This window comes from Lissotriton vulgaris, chromosome 5, assembly GCF_964263255.1.
Source record: "Lissotriton vulgaris chromosome 5, aLisVul1.2, whole genome shotgun sequence".
In the NCBI taxonomy this organism is placed as follows: Eukaryota; Metazoa; Chordata; class Amphibia; order Caudata; family Salamandridae; genus Lissotriton; species Lissotriton vulgaris.
This window is the reverse complement of record NC_141693.1, coordinates 1,797,867,707-1,797,889,146: the sequence shown is the minus strand read 5'-3', so window position 1 is coordinate 1,797,889,146 and position 21,440 is coordinate 1,797,867,707. Positions and strand designations below refer to the sequence as shown.

Below are 21,440 nucleotides of genomic sequence, written 5' to 3'. Positions count from 1 at the left end.
TGGCCGTGTCTGCCCCGTCCAGTGCTGTTTTTAGGCAAGAGTTTGCCAAGTGCTCGCCTTCCTCTACCAGGTGCGAAGCCCTTTGTCGGTGCTCTTGAGGTAGGTGTTTCACCAACTGCCCCAGTTCCTCCTTGATCTGGTAATGGTGTCTGTTGAGTAGTGCATTGGAATTAGCCATGCGCCAGTGCATAGCGGCATTCCTTTCGATCTTCCTTCCTGTTAGGTCCATCCTTCTGCTCTCTTTATCAGGGGGTGGACCCGAAGTAGTTGGCACATTGGCCCTTCTTCTTGCTGTTGCTGTGATGATAGAGTCAGCAGCGACCGTCCCCTGTATGTAGGCTGGGTCCTTTGAGGAGTGCTTGTATTTTTTCTCCTTCCTTGGCGTGACGGGTTTACAAGTAGCAGGCTCCTTCAATGCCTCTCTTCCTTGCCCTTTGATGCTTTCAAGCATTGGTAGGTACTGGCTCCTAGTGTGCATTGGAAGTAGTGTCTCTACTAGGAAATCCCCTTTCAGCACCTCCTCTTCGAGCTTGACCCTAAACGATGTTGCAGCGTTCTTGATGCATTCATTATAGAGCCCAATGTCGTCCGGTGGCGAGGGCCTCGCTGGATATGTGCCCACTCCCTCTTCTGGACTTTCGGTGTCCTGCCACTCGACCTGTGTATCCGAGTATGTTGATTCTTGGTACACCGTCTGTTCGTCCTCTCTCTCCTCCTCGTAATAGGCATTATCATCTTCCTGATATGCCAGATCTTCCAAGGTCTCCGACGCTTGTTCTACTTCGAAATCTTCCTCTTCATCTTCGACCACATGTACTTCTGGTGACTTTGGCCTTGAGGGAATTGTGTAAGATTTAATTTTTTCCTCGAAATCTTTCTTTCGCTGCAGGATGTTCTCCACTCTGCTTCGAGTCTCCTCTTCTTTCTTTCCATCTCCACCGCCTGTTCGGCGTAGAGTGGTTGTGCTGGTCTCTTTGGCGCGCTAGCTGGCGTCGAGATTGGTTTCGGCGGCGACGCTGTTTTCGGCGGCGAGGCTGGTCTTGCGTCTTCGACTTCTAAGATGTTTTCGTAGTCGAGCGCTCCTTTTCTTGGAGGCGTTTCAACGACTTTGGTTGGTCGCCCTCCTTCGGCGCCAGGGAGTCCTTCTGAGAGGATCCGCTGGGCCTGGATTTTGCTGCGGACGCCAAAGTTCTCGGCGTCGGCGCTTTCGGGGTCTTGGCCTCGTTTTTTCAAGAGTCTTGTGGGGACTGTCAAGAGTCTTTCGGGCCTTTTGGGGTCGTCGATTCTCCTACCTTATCAGTAGTCTTCATATTATCGGTCTCTGCGACCCTGTAGCCGATGTCGTCTTCGGCGACGTAATCCTCCTCGTTGGTCGAGAGTCCCAGGTCTCGAAGGGACTGAGGTTGGCTCTTGCCCTGCATGGTGTAGTTTGCGATCCTTTGCCTCTCTCTCACTCGAAGGGTCTTCGGGGTGAATGCGGAGCAGGCGTTGCAATCTCTGCTTTCGTGGTCGACCGGCAGGCAGAGGTTACAGACTGGGTGTTGGTCCTTATGCGCGTACTTATGATGGCAGTTTCGGCAGAATTTGAATGGTGTGTTGTCCATGTCCTGCGTTCAGGGTGTTCCCTGATTGCGCATTCTCCTCTGGACGTCGAAGAATCTCGAAATTTTCCCCTTCTTCGTCGTCCTTTCGATGGTGTAGTCTTCCTTCGTCTATTCCAATGTTTTTTCTCCCAAATCTCGAGTCTTGTTTCTTCTTTTCTCCAAATCTCTGGAGCCCTCTCAGGAACGATCCAGACCCAACGGCGGAAAAAAGAATCTGAAGATGGCGCCCAAGGGTGAGAGCTTCCGCAGGAAGCATGCCGACGTCACAGGACGGACACCAAAAGGTGGGACGTCGACGCCCACCTGGGCTACGAAAAAAAAAAAAAAAAAAAAAAAAAAAAAAAAAGAAGACTACGATTCCGGACCCAACCACTAGACCGCGTTAGCATCTCCCTGTCCAAATGCGTGAGGCAATAAAAGTGGTGGTCTCAAAAACCAGATAGGGATCCTTTGTACTTTATTGCTTGCTATTCATGTTCAACACGGATATAAAAACCCAGAGCAAGGTTGCAGAAAACAAACCATTGAGATGAAAAGGCTCCCTGATGCACATATATCAACCAGGATTTGTCCCTTAGAGAAACAAGATGCTAAATAGGAGATGCTTTTCAGTTAGAGGGCAGTGGGGTCAACTATGCAATCACTGCACTGGATTTGGAAAAGGCATTTGACACTGCAGACGAGATTCCGGATCACCACATTGCAAAGCTACAACTTCGGCCCGTATAATCTAGATTGGGCCAATCACATCTATTTGAAACCCACGGTTTGCGAGAAAAATCGGCAAACTATCTCGCCTAAACCAAGCAGTGTCAATTTATGCAGACAACATATCTGTGTTTATCGTTGACCTAATATCGGCCACTCTAAGTTAGTTGAGACAACTCCAAAGGTTCACTGAACTTTCGAATTTGGTCAGGAAATGATGCAAGTAACGCTTTCCAGATGGGATGCTTGAAGGTAGAAAAGTTACTCCACTCAACCATATTGGATTGCCAGGACAGTAGGGTGCTCCTGTGCAGTAGCAAGTCTTCCATACAGGTTAATGTATTCTTGTGTGAACAGTAGAGCTTGACAGACTTTGTTGTTCGTTAAGTCTACAGGGAAGGCTGCTTACAACCTCTACTGTTGGAACCACTTTTAACTGGCAATATAAATTCTCACAGAATATATCTGACACCATTTGTTCTGCAGCGGATCTACCCTGACACACAAACTCCTGTATGACATGTCATGACAATGTAGCTACCAAAGCACATGATCTGGGATGGTCAGGTGATACAAATCATCTGACATATTGTTATTCAAGCACTAAGCCCAATGGTTAGACGTTTAGTAGAGATTAATGTTATTGCATGCTTGGCCTAAATCTGTGATGAAAAATGAAACCTAGAATTGCAGCAGCATTTATTTTATTAACTTGTAGAAGGATCTCCATTCACGGATTATTGTCAATGTTATGTTATGTTATTTTATTTTGTATAGCGCACAGATGCCGCAGCCAAGAGGCGTCCCGGCGCTTTTGGAGATGAAACACACAACACAACAGAAAGGACCAGGTAGCACTGAAGCTAAGCAGAGGAGAATAAATGAGTTTTTAATAGTTTCCCAAACTGAAACAAATCTGGGATGGAACGAAGTGATGCAGGCAAAGAGTTCCATAGTGTAGCCGCCATCACAGAAAAGCAACGTCCACCCATTCTGGACTTTTTAAAGCGAGGAATAATGGCTAGGTTAGACCCTGCAGACCGAAGGGCTCTTGAGGGGACATAGTGGAAAATAGTCTGGGTGAGAATAGGAGGGGAGGCCAAATTGAGAATTTTAAAAGTAAGGCACAAAGCCTTGAACTTAATTCTTTGGCCCACTGGGAGCTAGTGGAGGTCGTGGATAGTGCGGCGAGCAGAGACAAATTTAGGAAGGCCGACCAGCATCCTGGCCGCCGCGTTTTGTACCCGCTGAAGGCGGGCTAGCTCAGCTTGATTCACACCTAGAAACAGGGAGCTGGCATAGTCCAATCTGGTCAACACCAGAGCTTGAACTATGATCTGCCTGGTGTCCGCGTCAAAGAATTTAAAAATAGGCCGTAGGCACTGTAGAGCGCCAAAACAAGTTCCAGCGACACGCTTGATGTGAGGAATAAAAGACAATTGATCATCAAGCCATACGCCCAGATTTCTGACTTCGGCTACAGGAGTGGGAGTAGGACCCAGTTCAGAAGGCCCCCATTGGTCTCCCCAGAGCCCGCTGTCCCTACCGAAGATAATGACCTCCGTCTTGGTGGCGTTAAGTTGTAAACGATTATTCGCCATCCAGCCGGCCACAGCTTTGAGGGCTGCCTGAAAGGTGGAGGCGTTCATATTGGAATCGCCATTAAGTGACACCGCCAACTGTGTCTCATTGGCGTATGACACCATTGTGAGACCAAAACTGGCAGCTACCTACGCCAGCGGTGCAGCATACAAATTAAAAAGGGTGGGGCTAAGAGCCGAACCCTGTGGGACTCCCTGCAGAATGGGGCGTGGGGCAGAAATATAGGGAGGTGTAGAAACCTTAAAGGTTCGATCCGTAAGAAATGATCGAAACCATTCAAGTGCTTGTTCTCCAACTCCTGACTCCCCGAGGCGATGTAAAAGGATCTGGTGAGAGACCGTGTCGAAGGCGGCACTTAGATCCAATAGGATCAGTGCCGCCGTCTGACCTTGGTCTAATATTTTCCTGATGTGTTCCACCACAGCCAAGAGAGCAGTCTCGGTACTATGGCCGGCTCGAAACCCATTCTGGGAATTGTCCAGTATGTTTGCTTGTTGCAGGTGGGAGGATAAAATCCTATAGGCGTGAGCTTCGGCTATTTTAGCCATCCAAGGAAGGAGGGAAATAGGTCGGTAATGCTCTGATTTGGAAGGATCAAGAGAAGGTTTTTTTAAGGATTGGTATAATAGTAGCCTGCTTCCAAGCAGTGGGAACACTACCAGTTCTAAAAGATAGATCAATTAAGCTCTGCATCGCCGGGTAACAGCAATCGGCGAAATCGCAGAATTGCATGGGTCTCATAGGGTCATCCGGAGAACCAGATTTAACTTTGATCGTCAGAGTTATAAACTCCTCTTGGGTGGGACCTGGAATGGCTAACAGGGGTTTGGAGACCAGAGGGGCACTATTAATTTCCCTGACAAAAGGCAGAGCAAACGACCTGTATATAGCCTCCACTTTTTCAATGAAGAACGAGGCCAAATCTTCGCAGTGTGTCATAGAAGCAATAAACGTGGAGGCAGTTCTTTTATTAGTGAGGTCTTTGCACACCCTAAAAATGGTCTTGGTGGGGTTTGTACTATTTTTTATCTCCTGTGAATAAAAGAGCCCATCCCTGGTGAAATGGCAAGATGATGCAAGGAAATGTACTGTGGCAGAGAAATGCCATATGCTCACAACTCAGACAGACCTCAAAGACATTACTAAAATTAGTGAGACAACTGGTTAAAGAACTAAAGTCCCCTTCCTCAATTATATGCTCCCACTTTGTATGGCAACCAGATGCAGAACAAGTTTGTGTTGGAGATGCCGAGCATTGCTAGTCCCCTTTTCGCTCCTCCTGTCATTGTACTGAGCACCGCCTTGTGTAATTGTACTGAGACAGTCTTTGTTCTTCATTATTGAAATCCTAAAAATATATTAAGAACAAAACTAAGCTGCACAAATGTCATGGAGAATCAATGCAACATGTGAAACAGTGTCTCTAACAGTCAGTGCTTCGTATAGGGCTGCCCTTATGCAATCATAACGCCGTGAGATTCCAGTACGTAAATATTTTTGTAGCCATCTTGGTGATGCCCGTGTTACGTGCTGTGTGGTGTGCTCTGTAGTATACCTCCTTCCACTCCTTTACCAATAACTGCCATCCCAAATCTTGTTCCCAGCATTTCTGCCCTGGGGTCTGAGCTGTGGGTGTAGCGTGTTGCAGGACGCTGTAGAATTCAGTAATGAGGCATTTGTATGTGGTTTTGGTGATTAACTGTTTCTCGAATGTGGTGAGATGCTGTTGCACTCCTGGGCACACCGTAGGATGCATTACAAAGTGTTTAACTTACAGGTAGCATAACCTCTCGGACTCCGGGAGATCTTTGTCCGCCTGGAGTTGCTCAAAGGGGGAAGGTCCCTCTTTATCGAAGAAATGGCCAATGGATCGACAACCAGCGCTCTGCCAGCCCTAGAATGCACCTTGGTCAAGGCCGGGTGTGAAGTGTATGTTGCCTACCACTGGTGTGAGCAAGGAAAGGAATGACGCCAGACCCATTTGGGTAGCAAAGTGGTCCCACACATTCAGATGGCTTTAGTGGCTGGGGAGAAATAAAGCCTCTCGCGCTCTCTGCGAGAGAGACAAGAAAGGAACCTTCCATAGAGAAGTTCCCACTCCAGCCCTACTCCTGAACAGCCACGTTTTCTTGGACTCCTCCATGGACCATTCGACCATATAACAGAGCTGCACTGCTTGATAATATTACATGAGATTGATGATTTCCAGGCCACCCACCCTATAATGGAGGTTGGGTAGGCCAAATCTCTGCTCATGTGAGGCCTACCCTATGCTCATAGAAAGCAATGCATCTGCAGGGACTGAATGTCTGTGGGAGGCTCAAGCAGGAGCACCTGGAAGAGCATGAGAATCCTGGGGAGAGAGGTAATCTTCAATGCTGCTACACAGCCAAGCTATGAGAGCAGGTATAGTTTCCACTGTCAGATCTCTCCCAATTTGCAGAAAGAGTGATTGGTAGTTTAGGGTCACCGTCTCCTTAACAGTCAGGGCTACTTGGATTGCCAATTAAGGGATAGTCATGGTTGCTATTCGATCGGATAGATTCGGGCCAGGTGAGCCTCAAGCTCCAGAGGGACAGAGAGGTTTAGGGCCTGCAATTTCTGGATGTTAATCTGAAATCCCGCTGCCCAGTTGAAGGCCTCCATTTCAGTAACGAAGGCCGGAAAGTCCTCTTTGTGGTTGTATAGTGCTACTATAACATAGTCGGCATAGAGGCTGATAGTGTGCACCTCTCCACCAAAGGCAACACCAGTTATGCGAAGATTGTCAAACACTTTTTAAGCAAACAAAAAAGAGCAGGGGTGAGATTGGGCACCCCGTCTTGTACCTCTATGAAGAAAGGGACCGAGTTTGGACTGTTCACTCATACAGTTGCTCGGATTGGCCATAATTACAGAGTATCCAGGGGCGGAACCAGGGCCCAAATTCAAAATGCCCAAGTGTCGCCACCAGCTATGGCCAGTGCATCAAGTCAAATGCCTTTTCGGTGTCTATGACCATCATAAAGGATGGGACTGTGTCTGAACCTGTTTTCGCATTAAAGAGCCGGGTCAGAATCTGAGCCAATTTCGTACAGAATGTTTTATAAAACAGTGCCAGAAATCCATCTGGCTCTGTGATTTAATGAGTTTCAGTCTTACAATGGCTGAAATCACCTCCGCGATCCGGGTCTGGCGGTCCAGCAAGTTGGCTTTGTACGCCATCAACCGCAAGGTGTGCCCATCACCAAGGCAGAGGTCTGGGCCCTAAGTGGGGAGAGGTTGTTTTGAGTGGAGTTCCTCGTAAAAGTCACAGTAGATGCGATGGGAGCATCACCCACAACGTCTGTGCCATTCAGAGTCAGAGAGGACTCCGCCCCATTTGCTTGCCGTTGTGTTCTGGGTTGGCGAGCAGACGCCTGCACTTGTTTCAATCTACATAAAAGGAATGTCTGAGTTGAAGCAGGGCATACTCAGCCTTATCCAGGTTGAGTCCTGTCAGTTGAGCTCTTACCGCCACCAGCTGCCGCCATACCCGTAGAGCACAGTGCGCTTATGTATACGCTTGAGCTCCTTCACCAGTTGGGCCAGATGCTCTTTCCAAATCCTATTTTGCTATCTGCCATAGACATGGCTATGAACTCCCCCCGAATGACTGCTTTTAGAGTCTTCCAGAGGAGAGAGATCGGGTGTCAGCTGTGTTATTTAGGTCTAGATATTTAGTGAGTGATCCTTCTGCCCACTTCCGGCCTCCGAAGTAGGGTTCCCTTAGTCTCCATGGTCTGAGTGTACGTTGCGAGGGCGTGAGCACAAATGTTAACGAGACTGCTGCGTGGTCGGAAAGGGAGCGGGGGTTCTATCTCAATTGTGAGGAGGGTCTGTAGCGCCCTGGTCCCCAGGAAATGATTAAGGCGGGCATAGGTCTGAGGACGTGGGAATAAAAGGTATAATCCAGAGTCTGTGGAGGACTTTCTCTCCAGAGGTCCCTCAATCCCATCTCCCATAGCCATTGTGCTCCCTCTCGGGAAACGGCCCCCAAACATTGATATCTGTGCGCAGATCTAACAAGGTTGCTGTAAAACACAAATTACCTTGAGAGGACATAATGTCTGACACTTCCCGCCTGAGGAAACGTCTTGTCCGTCATTCTGATCTACATTTTAGAACAATTACAAGTGTATGGGGAATTGAAGAGCGGACAACACTTTCTTAGAACTAGATTTCTTTTTTTTTGTGGAAAGAGTGTAGAGATTATCGTACGGTTCAGCTGGCTAGGAACCATCTGCTGTGCATGGAACACATTTATTATGCTAGTCATGTTTGACACCAGCACTGGTAATAATTGTTCCATATAAGACACAGGAAAAGGTTCCATTGAAATTTTACTGCTATGATCTTTGCATCAAGTTTCATAATCGTATCCTATTCCACTGGTATGAAGGTGTTAAAAGAACGGAAACAGTGAAGGGAATAGGAGAAATTAGGATCTCTAGGAGTTGTTAAAAAAGGGTTACACAATTTTGGACTTGAATAACAGTGGTTTACAATCTTGTGGAGAAGTGTGGCTCACCGGTTAGAGCAGGCAGACCCTGAAGCTGAGGTCAGACCCGGGACCAGGGTTCAATTCCCACGCGGCAGGGTCTTGAGCTCAAAATGTCCACGGACTCGATAATTCTCACTTCGGTGCCTTCCCTAATCATGGGTTCACACTCTGCAACTCTGGGCATTAAGCTTGCTTAATCTCCACAACGGCCCCCCGCTTTCACCTTGGGGATGCCCTGTAGGGGCTATCTCACAGGGAAAAGCCAGGATAGGCTCCCAAGGCAAGCGCCGAGATGCCTCCCCGGTGATTCGAGCGCTATATAAGAACATACAAAAAAAAAGAAATCTTGTTGAGTTGAACATGGGCTGTTCTTAAGCAGTAATGGGTTTTGCACACTTCTAAGATTTTTTATGAGAATTTTGTTCTGGATTATACTGTGTGGTGATTCACACAGTCATGAAGAGTTCCGATACACAGGCTCTCGAGTTTAACAATATGAAAAAACAAACAAGAACCCCCAAAAAACTGAACTAAATAAGCAGCATTTTATGTTTGCAGAACAGGAATGAATGTCTGACCAAGTTAAGCAGGGTAGATTTCATTAGAAGTTTGGCTGCCACCACTGTGACTGAGGCCCCATATGCAGACTGCTGTACACAATTAGATTTTTTTTGTCACAGTGAGCTTTGCTGGAAGCAACAGATGCTAAGCAGAGGCTGGGGTCCAAACCTGGTTCCTTAGGTGGTCAGCAACTGCAGCCAATAAGCTAGGTCCGGTTTCACCTCAAGGTTCCAAGAGGACCTTGAGCTGAGCCAAAGCCAGGCATCCGTCTGGAACGTGGATCGACCTTTCAGTTGCTCACCTACTTTCAGACAGAGAACATCCATATCCGGACACGCCATCAACTCTAAAGCCTTTAGTGTGAGGCAAGATACCATTATGTACATCACCAATGTGGAGTGAAAACAAACTCCTAAGCACAGGCAACTCGAACTCTATGAGGTGTGTGAAAAAAGGGTTATCCGCCACCAAAAAAAACACTGCCACCAGCAGTACAGTGCTGTCAATATTTATGGTTACATGATCTTCTCTACATCAACATCCCAAGGGAACTACCCAATGCATATGAAGTGGTTAGGAAGCAACAAAAGTGCAAAGATTAATTTCACAAGAGTTATACTCGTCCCTTTGTAGAGTAACACTGCATTCAGATGTATGGAGCCCCCCAGTTATCTATAGGTCTAAACTGGGAGTGCAATATAAAGGGGTTCAGGGGAATAAAAGCCCCACTTCAATCAGTACTGAAGCCCATCTGTTGCAGCCTCTTCACCTATGCTCATCTCTCAGACTTAAGCCCATTCCTCCCCATTGCAGTGCATCTTTCCATAGGGAATTCCAGGACTGCGAAGTGCAGCTTATGGGAGAAGGAGCCTCTGCGGAGGCACTTATCCAATCTGTACCCCAAATAGACCATCCCCTACTACAGCAGAGGCATGCAGCAAAGGGATGAAGCGCCATCCCATCCACAAGTCTCCAGATGGCACAAGACACCAGCTGAACCTATGCTAGCCCTCAACTGCCAGCCGATATTAAGAGCAGTGAGGTTAGCCTAGTCATGAACACTTAACAGATATTGCTGGATGCTCAGCAAAAAAGTAATATAGATGCTCCAAACAGAGCATACTAGAAAAGGAGACAAGAGTGGGTGATGCTGGATTCCAAGTATCTTACATTAAGCAGCTGTTGGCATCTCCTAGGACAAGCCTGATAGGGCATTCCTTTGTAACCAGTCTACAGCGGTGGCCGTAAACCAGTGTAAATTACTTTAATCTTCAGGGGACACCTCTTGTCGCCAGCACTGAAAGAGTACCTTCAATCACAAGCACGCAGCAGTGATCAGACTGTGGCAAATGAGCAAATGTTTTAGCAGTTGTCCGCTGCCTGTTAAACCTGGCATTAGTGCTAACCATGTCCCAAACTAACAGCAGGTATTTATGCTGCAGGCAAGGACCTAAAAGCCCTTGCTGGGTATTGCCTGGTGCAAAAACAACAGCTGATGGACAGAATGCACAGCAATGTCATACATTCACCCCAGTACAGAGATCTGGGTCTAAAAGCATTGTTTTATTTTTTCTGTGTGTTTTGCTTGGGAAGGGTATGCCCAGACGTGGGTCCCGTGATCACTACGCCACTGGAGTCAAGCTATCCTGGCTGAAGACGGCTGATAGCCAGAAACCGGTCCTAGGATGCTTGATTCCGGTCCAGGGAAGACATGGCTTGGCAGTTCAGTCTGGACTGTTCCCATAAGGCACAGGGTCAAGACTGATTTGCATATGGCCATGTCTGAACTGGGGTGGCTTAGTGAGCAAAATAACGATGGATTAAACCCAGATCTGTGACTGGGGGTGAATGTTTTGCCATTGTGCAACATTCCGTCCATCATTTTGTGTGTTTTGGGTATTGCCTGGTAACAGGGACAATGATGCTGTTAGCATGCAAACCCTCTCCACCCTTTAGTACAAGGGGAAGTCATACCTTAACCCACAAAGGGTACCACAGATCGTGAGCGATGTTTCCAGCACCCATTTGGCTCCTAAAGCAAGTTTGGTAAGCATCGTACATCCACATAGGACTGTGTCTTTCGCCTCTGAAGTTCTATGGACCAGACTAATCTCTGATGCACCAGCCCGCCAATGGCCTAGTTGGTGTCTCATAAGTATGCATACACGTACAGCATTATATTTACAGCCACCTCTTATACTCAGTGTAATACCAACTGGTAGTGGCCGCCCCTATCATGTTAAGTTTAAGGCTGTGAAAAGGAACATTTGTGGCCAGCCTTCTGTATTATTCCCATGAACCTTTAACAAGGGAGTATCACAAACTCCCCAAGTGGGCGGAGACCAGTCCTTCTGCAGAACCCGCCCTCGAGGGCGGCGCTCTAGTGAGCCCTGTAAGACTCCAGCAGAATCTGACATATAAGCCTCTACCGCCAGGAATGTCAGGGCAACATGCTAGCAACAGCATGCCACTCAGGTTCTCAGTCTTCAGCTCCCTCATCATAGCAGTGCATTGCACGTGTGGGAGGCGGGTATTGGGGGCCTAGGCTTGGGCTGGCTTGTCTACTTCCTTTCTGAGAGAACTTTTCAAGTATCAGTGCCCCCTTTCATTTCCAACGTACATGCCTTCGAGCAAGGGGTCCCCCAGGGCTCGGCCCTACCCCATTTAACGTTTACATCCAACCTTTGGCTGCAGTGGCGAGGAGCAGAGGACTAACCATGGTGTCATATGCAGATGACACGCAGTTAGTCGTGGCACTCTCCAATGATCTCTCACAGGACGCGTTTAAATTTAGAGAGGACCTAACCATAGCAGACTAGAGGACAACCAATTGCCTCCAATTGAACGCAAGCAAATCAGAGATCCTGCTGGTTGGAAAAGATGTGGCACTATGGTGTGAGCAATGGTAGCCACCTACTTTGGGCAGCCCACATGTCCCTAAGCAGGCAGTTAAAAATCCAGGTGGATTCCGCCCTTACCTTTCAGGCCCAAACCAAAGTGGTAGCTGGGACCTGCTTTGAACTTCTACGCAGGCTTAAACTACTGCTAGTTTTTTTTGCTCCCGCCACACTGCAGGTCATTGTCCAAGCCAGCATTCTTTCAAGGCTAGAATATGCTAGTGCACTCTATCTGGGGATGAACAAAGCGGAGATTCTCCGCCTTCAAAGGGTGCAAAATGCAACTGCTTGGACGTTACTTGGTTTGCCGAGAAGATGCCCCACAACCAGTGCCATTCATAGATGGCACTGGTTGCCAGTGGCAAAATGCATTGAGTTTAAAACCCTTTGTATAGCTCACAGAATTCTAAATCTGCTGGCCGCGGATATTTTGGCAAATCTGATTACACCCCATGTTCCCACTAGGAGATCAACACTTGGCTGTTGTCCCGAGAAAGGTCTGAGGAGGAAGGGCGCTCTTTCCGCCCCCTAGTCGTTACACTTTGGAATTCTCTTCCCATGGGCATTATGAGCATCTGCAATTCTGCCCAATTCCGCAAAGCCATTAAAACCTAGGTCTTCCCGCCTGAGTGGCCTGGGTGCTTGCTACACGGTCTTCTTAGCAGTTCTGCAGCAATAGCGCCGGGACGTCCCTTTGCTGGGACAGCTGTGCATCTTGCAAATCTACTAACATAAGAAAGTCCAGCTTGTACTCTGACCAGGACCCAGTGCAAGAGCAGCCCCATATTGGTACAGACTTTGTCAACTATGGCACAACTGGATTAGAACTCGTGGCAAAGTCTGGATACGTTTTGGCCCACTCGTCTCTTTCTCCACACTGGAATGGAGGATCCCTTACCAGCGCGGACCTGAGTCTCCCAAGCTATCACAGTCCACAGGCTGCAATGGACACACACCTAGCAGGGGAAATCAAATTAATATTTAATTCATGGCACCAATAAATAGGTTAGTTTCTGCTGGCCAACAGAACAGATTGCACAGCAAATTGGCTGTGGTTTGCATTAGTATAAGGCAAGATTCCCAACCATAGGGTAAAAACATTCAAATGTTGGCTTGTCCGCCAGAAGGACCACACAATGGTCATTTTCATTTATTCCAGTCAAATGTACAGTGAAAAACTAGGTTAAACCCTGATCATCTATGTAAGCGAATGTACAAATCATAAATTCATAATGTCTATAGCTCATCTTCGATACACCTATTCTACGTTCCTGTGAAACATAATAATTTACAAAAATATTAAAGATACTTTAAACCCTGCTTCCTCCACCAATTACTGAAGTCGCTCTTCACCATAAGAGCTTACCATTGCTCTCTCCAAAATAATAGTTCCTTCCCAGCCTATGCGCAGATCTGAACTTCTGCATTTGTTTTCAAATGTGCTACTTATTGTGGCCATAAGGTCAGGCAGGAGAGTGAGCAGCCTTCAAGCCACATTCACCTACACGGAATTCCTTAATAAGAACCTCTTGGAGACTTCACCCGCCTTTCTCTCTAGATTTATTTTACATTTTCACATATTTTATATAAATTTCACTAACATCCTATTTCCCATAACCTTATTTGCTGATGAAGAGATTCCACCACTTACGGTTCTTCTGTACCTTTTTAAAACCATATCAAGCCAGTAATCCCTACAGCTTTTAGTCAAACATGGAGCTAAAAGTACAGACTTCCCTTCCGAAAAACAGATCCTTTAGCTTACTGAGCAGTCATTGTGAACTGGTTCTAAACACTGAACTGAACCATGGGTCTGGAGGACAGCCATTTGCCTTAAAGTGACAATCTCAAAACACAGTTACAAAGCTGGTCCAGTTTCCTTCAGGTAGAGATTAGGAGACAGTCTTGTTCCGGTTGCCTATAAGGAATATTTTATTCGTCTTAAAATAACATACAATACCATGAAATGTGGTCTTCAGAAAGGTATTTAACACACGTTCCATCACATAGAAAGTAACATTTTTAGTTACCATGCACCTCTCTACAGTGTTTTTGGAGCGTTTTAAAGGAACTAAGCACAGTTGTATAATATAGTGTTATATCTTATTTACCGTATACAGAAGATTCATGAATATGAAAAGCAGCATATGTAGACAGATTCTATTGTATGAACAAAGCATGCAAAAGCATCTTTTATATAAACAATTGCCCAAAAAAGAAAAAAGAAATCTGTGTTTACACAGTTTCTATTATATTGAAGGACCAAGTATCTGGTCAAGATACAGGAGGGCAGCATATTTTAAGGGGTCATGTCATAGAAAGTCAGTCAAATGTACAAAGAGACCTCATTTACCTTTGGACACAGTAGACTTTGCCCGCTTGGCAGGTGCACCAATATCATCAGCTTTGGACTCGGAGAAAGAAGCTGTTCTACTTGGAGCTGGGGTCTACAAGACAGGAAAAAAAAAAAAAAAAATTCGCCATTAGCACGGGGACAGCCCATAACAATAACTCTTTAAAAGCTTGTGGGTCACGTTCATGAGAAAAACAATTCCGCTGTTCTCAGAGTTCTTTCAAGATTGTGAACAGTCGAGCCGTTTCCCAGATGTTTGGAAAACTGCTTCAGTCCTCCCTTTGCTGAAAGAGCCCAATCTGGATCCGCAAGATCTGGCAAGCTACAGACCGATTTCTAGAATATCCCTTTCCAGTCAAAGTGCTGGGAAAACTACCAAATAAACAGCTGTCTGAATTCCTTTCCTCCTCTCATGCATTAGATCAATCTCAATACAGGTTCAGGGAAGTACATGGAACAGAGACAGCTTTGATTATGGCAGCAGAGGAACTCAGTAGTGTACTAGATACGGGTGGGAAGGCTGCCCTGATCCTTTTGGATCTTTCGGCAGCCTTCGACACAGTGAATCATTGTATACTCCTGACCTGTGTAGCAGAGCTGGGAGTTCATGACTCAGCACTCGCGCTGTTATCATTCTTGGCCGAGAAATCTTTTTCAGTTAAACTAGGGGACCATACATCGAAACCTTTTAAGCTACCTTGGGGGGTGCCAAAGATCCTCCCTGAGCCCTACCCTTTTTAATATTCATGTGGCCCCATTAGCAACCATTATAAGGAACTGAGGGTTTCTCCCAGTCTCCTACGCGGATGACACCCAAATAGTGGTGTCAATCTCAAATAACGTAGATGAAACAGCAGACAGATTTAGTAACTGCAGGGAACAAGTCAACGATTGAATGCAACTAAACTGTCTAAAATTGAACAGTGATAAAACCGAAGTCATGCTACTTGGGAAGGAGCCGAATATCTGGTCACCGAATTGGTGGCCCGACAGTTTGGGAAAATGCCCTTTCCCGGTGGACAAAGTCAGGAACTTGTGTTTTGTATTTGATAATAAACTAACGTTCAATGCCCAGATCAACAAATTGTCCTCCTCTGTGTGGTACATTTTGAAGATGATAAAAAGACTCTTGCCGTTCATTCCTCAAGAAACCTGTAAAACACTGGTAACCGCATTGGCCTTATCCAGGCTGGACTACGGGAATGCCCTGTATGCTGGGATGCAAATTCAACACCTGACAAAACTCCAGAGCCTACAAAACACTGCAGCTAGGTTAGTTCTGGACATCCCCAGGTCCGAGCCGGTTGCCCACAGATTGAGAACCCTCCGTTTGTTACCAATGGAAAATAGGCTACGGTTCAAGCCAGTTTGTCTAGCATATAAGGCTTTTCAGGGAGTAGGCTCCCATTTCTTAAAAAAATAACTTGAAACAATACGTACCCCCAAGGAAACTAAGATCGAGCGAAGCGAAGCTGATTAAGATTCCCAAATTCAAGCAACTAAGATGGGCGGGGAGAAGCTTTTTACTGCAAACAGCCAAGACCTGGAACCACTCAATAAAAAATAGCCCCTTGTTGTTATCCTTTAGGAAGGCTGTAAAGACCTGGCACTTTTCAGCCTAGCCAGATTCCATCTCGAGCAGCTCCAGATTTTGTGCATTCAACTCAGCACCAAGACGCCCAATGGCATTTGTGCGCTCTATAAATTCTTAAATCAAATCAAAACTAGTATCTCAGCATTCAGACTATGAGAGTCATCCACCTACATATATTATTGACTATCAATATCACAAAGAAAAAAAAACACTTGCTAGGATAGTGTTATGTGAAGCATTTCTTGAAAGACAACAGGGAACCCTGCTTTAAGAAATTACTTAGGACCTGGCTATTCACCCAGCCACGCTAGCTTTCCTACTCTTTAGCCCAGGTCATTTGTGTTCTACTAGCGCCGGGACACCTCCGTGTGAGGTAGCTGTTCGCGCTTTATAAAATCCAGTATTATTAACCCATTAAGTGCCTTCTTAAAATTAAATCAAAGGGCAGACAGCCAGGAAAAGTTCCCCTCGATGCAAGATCAATGGAGTCTCCACAACGGGCAGGCTCCACATAGCACGTTTACATCCTACCAAGTGTTTATTCATTCGTTTTCTTGTGATGTTGATATTATGAATGGCTGTGTCTTTTATATACCAATGCAAAACAATTTTCATTCTACCTGGCCCAATAATATATTTATTCATTGAGAAAGGGCCCAAAGCTGTGAAACATGTGGACTTTCAAAAGGTAACAATCATATTATATATCCCTTTTATAATATGGAATGAAACCCTTGTTTTTATATGTGAATGACTACATATAAAAGAAGGACTGTAGTAATCCCTTGGACGGATTGATGCCTACAAAATTAGTTAATCTTCGGTGTGCTGCACCAGAGAATGTAACTGGTGTTTTGAGAGAGCAACAGTCACTGCACACTATTTACCTTGTATACCCCAAAATTTCCTTTGTCAACATATAATAATTTACGCAACCAAACTGAAAACAAATACTTAAAGTTGGTCCCAGCTACAAAACCTTTTAGTGAAAAGTGCCAGTGTACACTCAACACTGTTTAAGCATATAACCAGTCACGCAACCCAGCTGAAGAAAATTAGCAGATTATTTGGCCAGATAAGTAAACAATGGCTAGTGTTTTATGGGGTGAGCCAATCATTTCCTTACTGAAAACCACTTGCCAAACAGCCCAGGCCTTTGTCAGTACCAGAGATGATACACTTTTCCTGCAGCAGGGTATGGAAGGAGGAATTCTAAGTATGTGGGCTTCCTGCATGGGATGTACATGGCATCAAAGTCCGCATTAATCATCCCAGCAAATAAAACGTAATGCGATGAGCTGGGCTGATCCGTTACCTCAAATCATTTAAAAGATACATAAAAGTCAGGAGATTACCAAGTCAGTCTGATTTTCTGAGCAAGAAGACATTGGCCAATACTTACTGAAGGGCTGCCACTGGCATTCAGGAGGAAATTGGCTGTGTGAGCCGCTGTGGGAGGCTGGTTTGGGATCGGCCTGTGTCCTAAGGCCATGCCCACAATGGCAGTCATGTGGGTCTCTGTTCCGAACACATGGATTGGGATGCCGGTAGTTTTTCCTGAAGGAATGAACACATTTAACTGAAGATCCACGGTTCCAAAAAACGTACTTTATAAATATTTTTTTTTGCCCATTCTCACTAAGTCAGTAGATTTCAATACTCAAATAAGCAACACTTTTAAATTGAATTGTAACACATTACCAAAGTGCTGCAGTTTAAGTTGCTCTCAGCTGGACACTTGTTAGAGGTACAATACAATTAATTTGGATAATATACTTATAATTTGGAGCACTTACACACGCAGGCATGTAGTGCAAAGAGCTAAATGAAAAAAAAATATCATTATGATTATTATTATTACTAATGTTATTATTAAATCTACCAAGAACAATTCTAACCAGAAGCAGAGGCTATACTCATTACATACACAATGACCCAACTAGAAGTGATATGTCTAACATGAAGATCCCCCTAGTTGCTACTCAAGACGAATGTGCCAAATAAAAGCCATGCTGTCACACGAAAAAAGGTTTATAATCCTTCAGCTTTCTATGCAGTGGGTTGTATGGAGCTGAAAATAGTTCCTCTATGTCCCATTACAAGTTCTAAAAGAAGGTGAGGTCCCAAAACGTTTCCTTTCCTTTAATGGTTTAGTCATGTGTTTTAAGTGTTTTCTCTGTGTTCTTTAAACTGAAATCAATTAGAGTTTTTACTGTGCTTTAAAACAGTTGCTCGGATTGCCACAAGTACGGTTCTGTTAGGATTTGCGTACAAAAGAAGCTACGTTAGAAGGAAATAGTTGTATTACGCAATATGTTGTGGCTGGTAAATTTTCACAAATTAGAAGTGTCTCAGTAAGTAAATTTAACAGCATGCAACAAAATCACGCCTGGTAGGTGACATCCAAAGCAAAACAAAAATGTGCTAATTAATTGTTTATATTTAGATTGCAACTACAAAATCAACACTATACTTGAATAGTGCAAACCGATACCACAGCACCCTGCTGATCAAAAGGTAGGGTATATTAGAGGAACATAGTGAATAAGAATTGTGTTTTTTGGGCTCAACATTTGAAAAATAATGTATACTTAAAGATGGATTTTTAACTTCAGTGTATTCTCAATTTCTGGGGACCCACAATGTAGTGCGGGATTCAGCTGTATAATCAAAAGTATTCCGTTCGCCTAGAGCATTCATTTTTTTTAAAAGACAGCTTTAAATCACTTTCAATACATGAATTTAAGAGGCATACTTAAAGATGATTCTTCATGGAGAATGTTCACATTTTAAATTAGTTAAGGTAAGTCTCAATACATAATCAAAACAAGCATTTGCAATGCAATATGTCTTGCATTAGGAAAGTTTGAGCTATTGGTATTGTAAATGACACGTTTTTTATTTATGTTTTGTTTTTGAAAATAGCGAAATTAATAGCTTTGTCATTTACAATGACAATAGTTATAACTTTCGCAAATGTGACACCTATAGCCTTTGTAATGCAATATGTGTTGTATTTACGTGACTTACATGTATTGCTATTACAAATAACAATGGCCCTTAATTTTTTTAAATAATTAATACTTAAATAAAAGTTCTTGTAATTTATAATGGCAATAGCTCAAACTTTTGTGAAGATTATGTTCGTGTATTTTATTGTGACGAAAATCCAAGAACAGAAGTGAAATATTAACATATTTTTGTTACATTTGTAATAAAGCTTGAAACATTGAGAGAACATATTTGAACCAGTTGTTGTTGAATGGTTGCACAGACTGATGCTGTGGTGGCGCTGAGTGATGTTGTGATGGCAAACGAGTGATGCTGTGGCGTTCAGTGAGGCTGTGGTAGCGCATAGTGATGTTTCGGTGCCCCTGAGTGATGCTGTGGTGGTGCTGAGTGATGCTGTATGCTATGCTATGTTTTGTTTTGCTACACTATGTTTTGTTTTGTTATGCTATGTTTTGTTATCCTATGCTTTGATTTGTTATGCTATGCTGTGTTTTGGAATGCTATGCTAGGTTTTGTTATGCTATGCTTTGTTACGCTATGCTTTGTTTTAATGTGTTTGGTTTGCTATGCCATTTTTTGCTATGCTATTATAAAGTTTTGTTTAGCTATGCTATATTTTGTTGTTTTGTTAACCCATTGCGTGCTGCTGTTGCCCGACGGCAGCACTACCTCGCTAGTGCTGCCGTCGCCCAACGCCCGACGTGGCCCTGCCCACCTTTTAGAACGCCCGCACTGCGCCGAAATAACGGTTGCAGTTAAGGCGTTTGTTAGAAACGGGACCCTGGCTGGCCAGGACTCGCGTCGAGGCCAGTCAGGGATCACCATTCCTAAGGTCAGGGCAAGGGAGTTACACGCCAAGATAACCCCTACTCGCCCTCTAGGTAACGTGGCGCGAGCAGCAAGGCTAAACTTGGAGGCGGTATGAGTTAAGTATTTGCGCACGCACCCCAGCAACAACACCCAAGGCCCACCACAAAGGAAACTCCACACAAGGGTATATATAAAAATAGCCTTTGTATTCCAATAAACATACATTAGATAAAACACACACTTTACATTGTGCCAGAGGCACGGGCAGAATTTACAGGGGATATTTACAAGACAGGGCCACCTGGACCACTGTCAGGAATCAGCACTTTTAGAAGTAACACTTGTAAAAATAGCACTTAGGATGTAAAACTGTAGCACAAAGATAACATACAACCAGTCACTACTGGTACCAGGTGAGCACCACCTATGCAACCCTCACTATCTTAGGAGATTACACTAGGGACCTGGGCCTCGCTAGTACCACCTGCACTAGGGAGAAAACAACCACCTAAGTATCACAATACCTGTAGGGGTGTAAGAAAGGAAACACATGATGCATCACAATACATTCAGCGGTGTAAAAGGACAAAGCACATGACGCATAAAAACACATTCAGAGGTGCAAGAGAAACAAGGCACATGATGTATCAACAACACATTCAGCGGTGCAAGGAACAAGGCACATGATGCATCTACAACACATTCAGAGGTGCAGCAAAGAACACTTCGCATAAATCACATTAGCACATCAATCATAAATGCGCCAGAATCACATTAGCCAGAACTTACATCAAAGTCCAGGGTGCGCCACTGCGCCAAAACCTAAACGTGGCAGCTGCCCACAAAGTGCTGGGCAACTGGGCATCGTGGGAGCCTCGCAGGCTCTGAGGAATAAATATGCAAAGGGAGAGCCTCTCAGGGCTCTCAAAACAAAGGTCTGGCACTTGAGCCTCTCTGGGCTCGTAAGACAGGAAATGCCCCCTGAGCCTCTCGGGCTCTCCATGAACTGCAGCCAACGTTGGAGCCTCTCAGGGCTCGAGGACAAGGCGGGGGCAAGCGGAGTCCCCCCTCTGGGGACTCGACATGGCCAAACTGGGCAACGAGCCTCTCATGGGCTTTGAAGCAATGTGGGGCCCAGGGGAGCCTCTCAGGGCTCGAGGAGTTAAGATACGGGTGGAGCCTCTCAGGCTCGAAGTACACATGCCCAATGAGCCTCGTGGGCTCTAAATAAATAGTGCCGGGGTGACGGGCCACTGGGAACAGGTATGGCCACATCGTTGGAGCGGCCCGCTATCATGTGGGGCCGCTCGAAGAACAACCAGGGACAGTCCCGAGGCCCCCCTCCTTACCGGGCTCCGGGCGTCCCTTCTCTCTGTGTCCCCTCTCCGGGGACAGCGCAGGACTCCGCCTCCGGGGCTCCCCTCACTTCTGGGAGCCCCGTCACGCAACATCCGGCATCTTCACCCGGTCCCCCATCTCGGGACCGGGACTTGGCAGGTGGAGCCCTCAAGGCTCCGGGCTCCTCTTCTCCGGCCGGGCGCCACGGCCAATCAGAGGACGGCAGCGGGCGGGACTTCCTTTAGCAAACCGGAAGTCCCGCCTACAGTCAGGCGCGACGCCGCCTGACTTCCTGTTTTGCCCGCGGCTGCGGCGGTGAACACGGGGCAATGCCGGGTGGGCACCGGCTTTAATTAAATTGTACAGCGAGGTGGGCACTCGCTAGAGGTCCATTAAAGGGCAAATAAGCGGGGTGGCACCCGCTCCGAAAATCGGCAAA

At 45.7% G+C, this 21,440-nt stretch overlaps 1 protein-coding gene across 2 annotated transcripts in view; it reads right to left on the bottom strand.

Moving 5' to 3' along the window:
- The window catches only part of ACLY (ATP citrate lyase), a 320,315-nt gene that overhangs the window by 124,514 nt on the left and 174,361 nt on the right, over positions 1–21,440 (bottom strand). For both annotated transcript variants that reach the window (XM_086924155.1, XM_086924154.1), the window contains exons 12-13: positions 17,244–17,398; positions 14,248–14,341 (exon numbers count right to left, since the gene is read on the bottom strand). In XM_086924155.1, the coding sequence (XP_086780281.1) occupies positions 14,248–14,341; positions 17,244–17,398 (249 nt within the window). The remainder of the gene's footprint in view (positions 1–14,247; positions 14,342–17,243; positions 17,399–21,440) is intronic.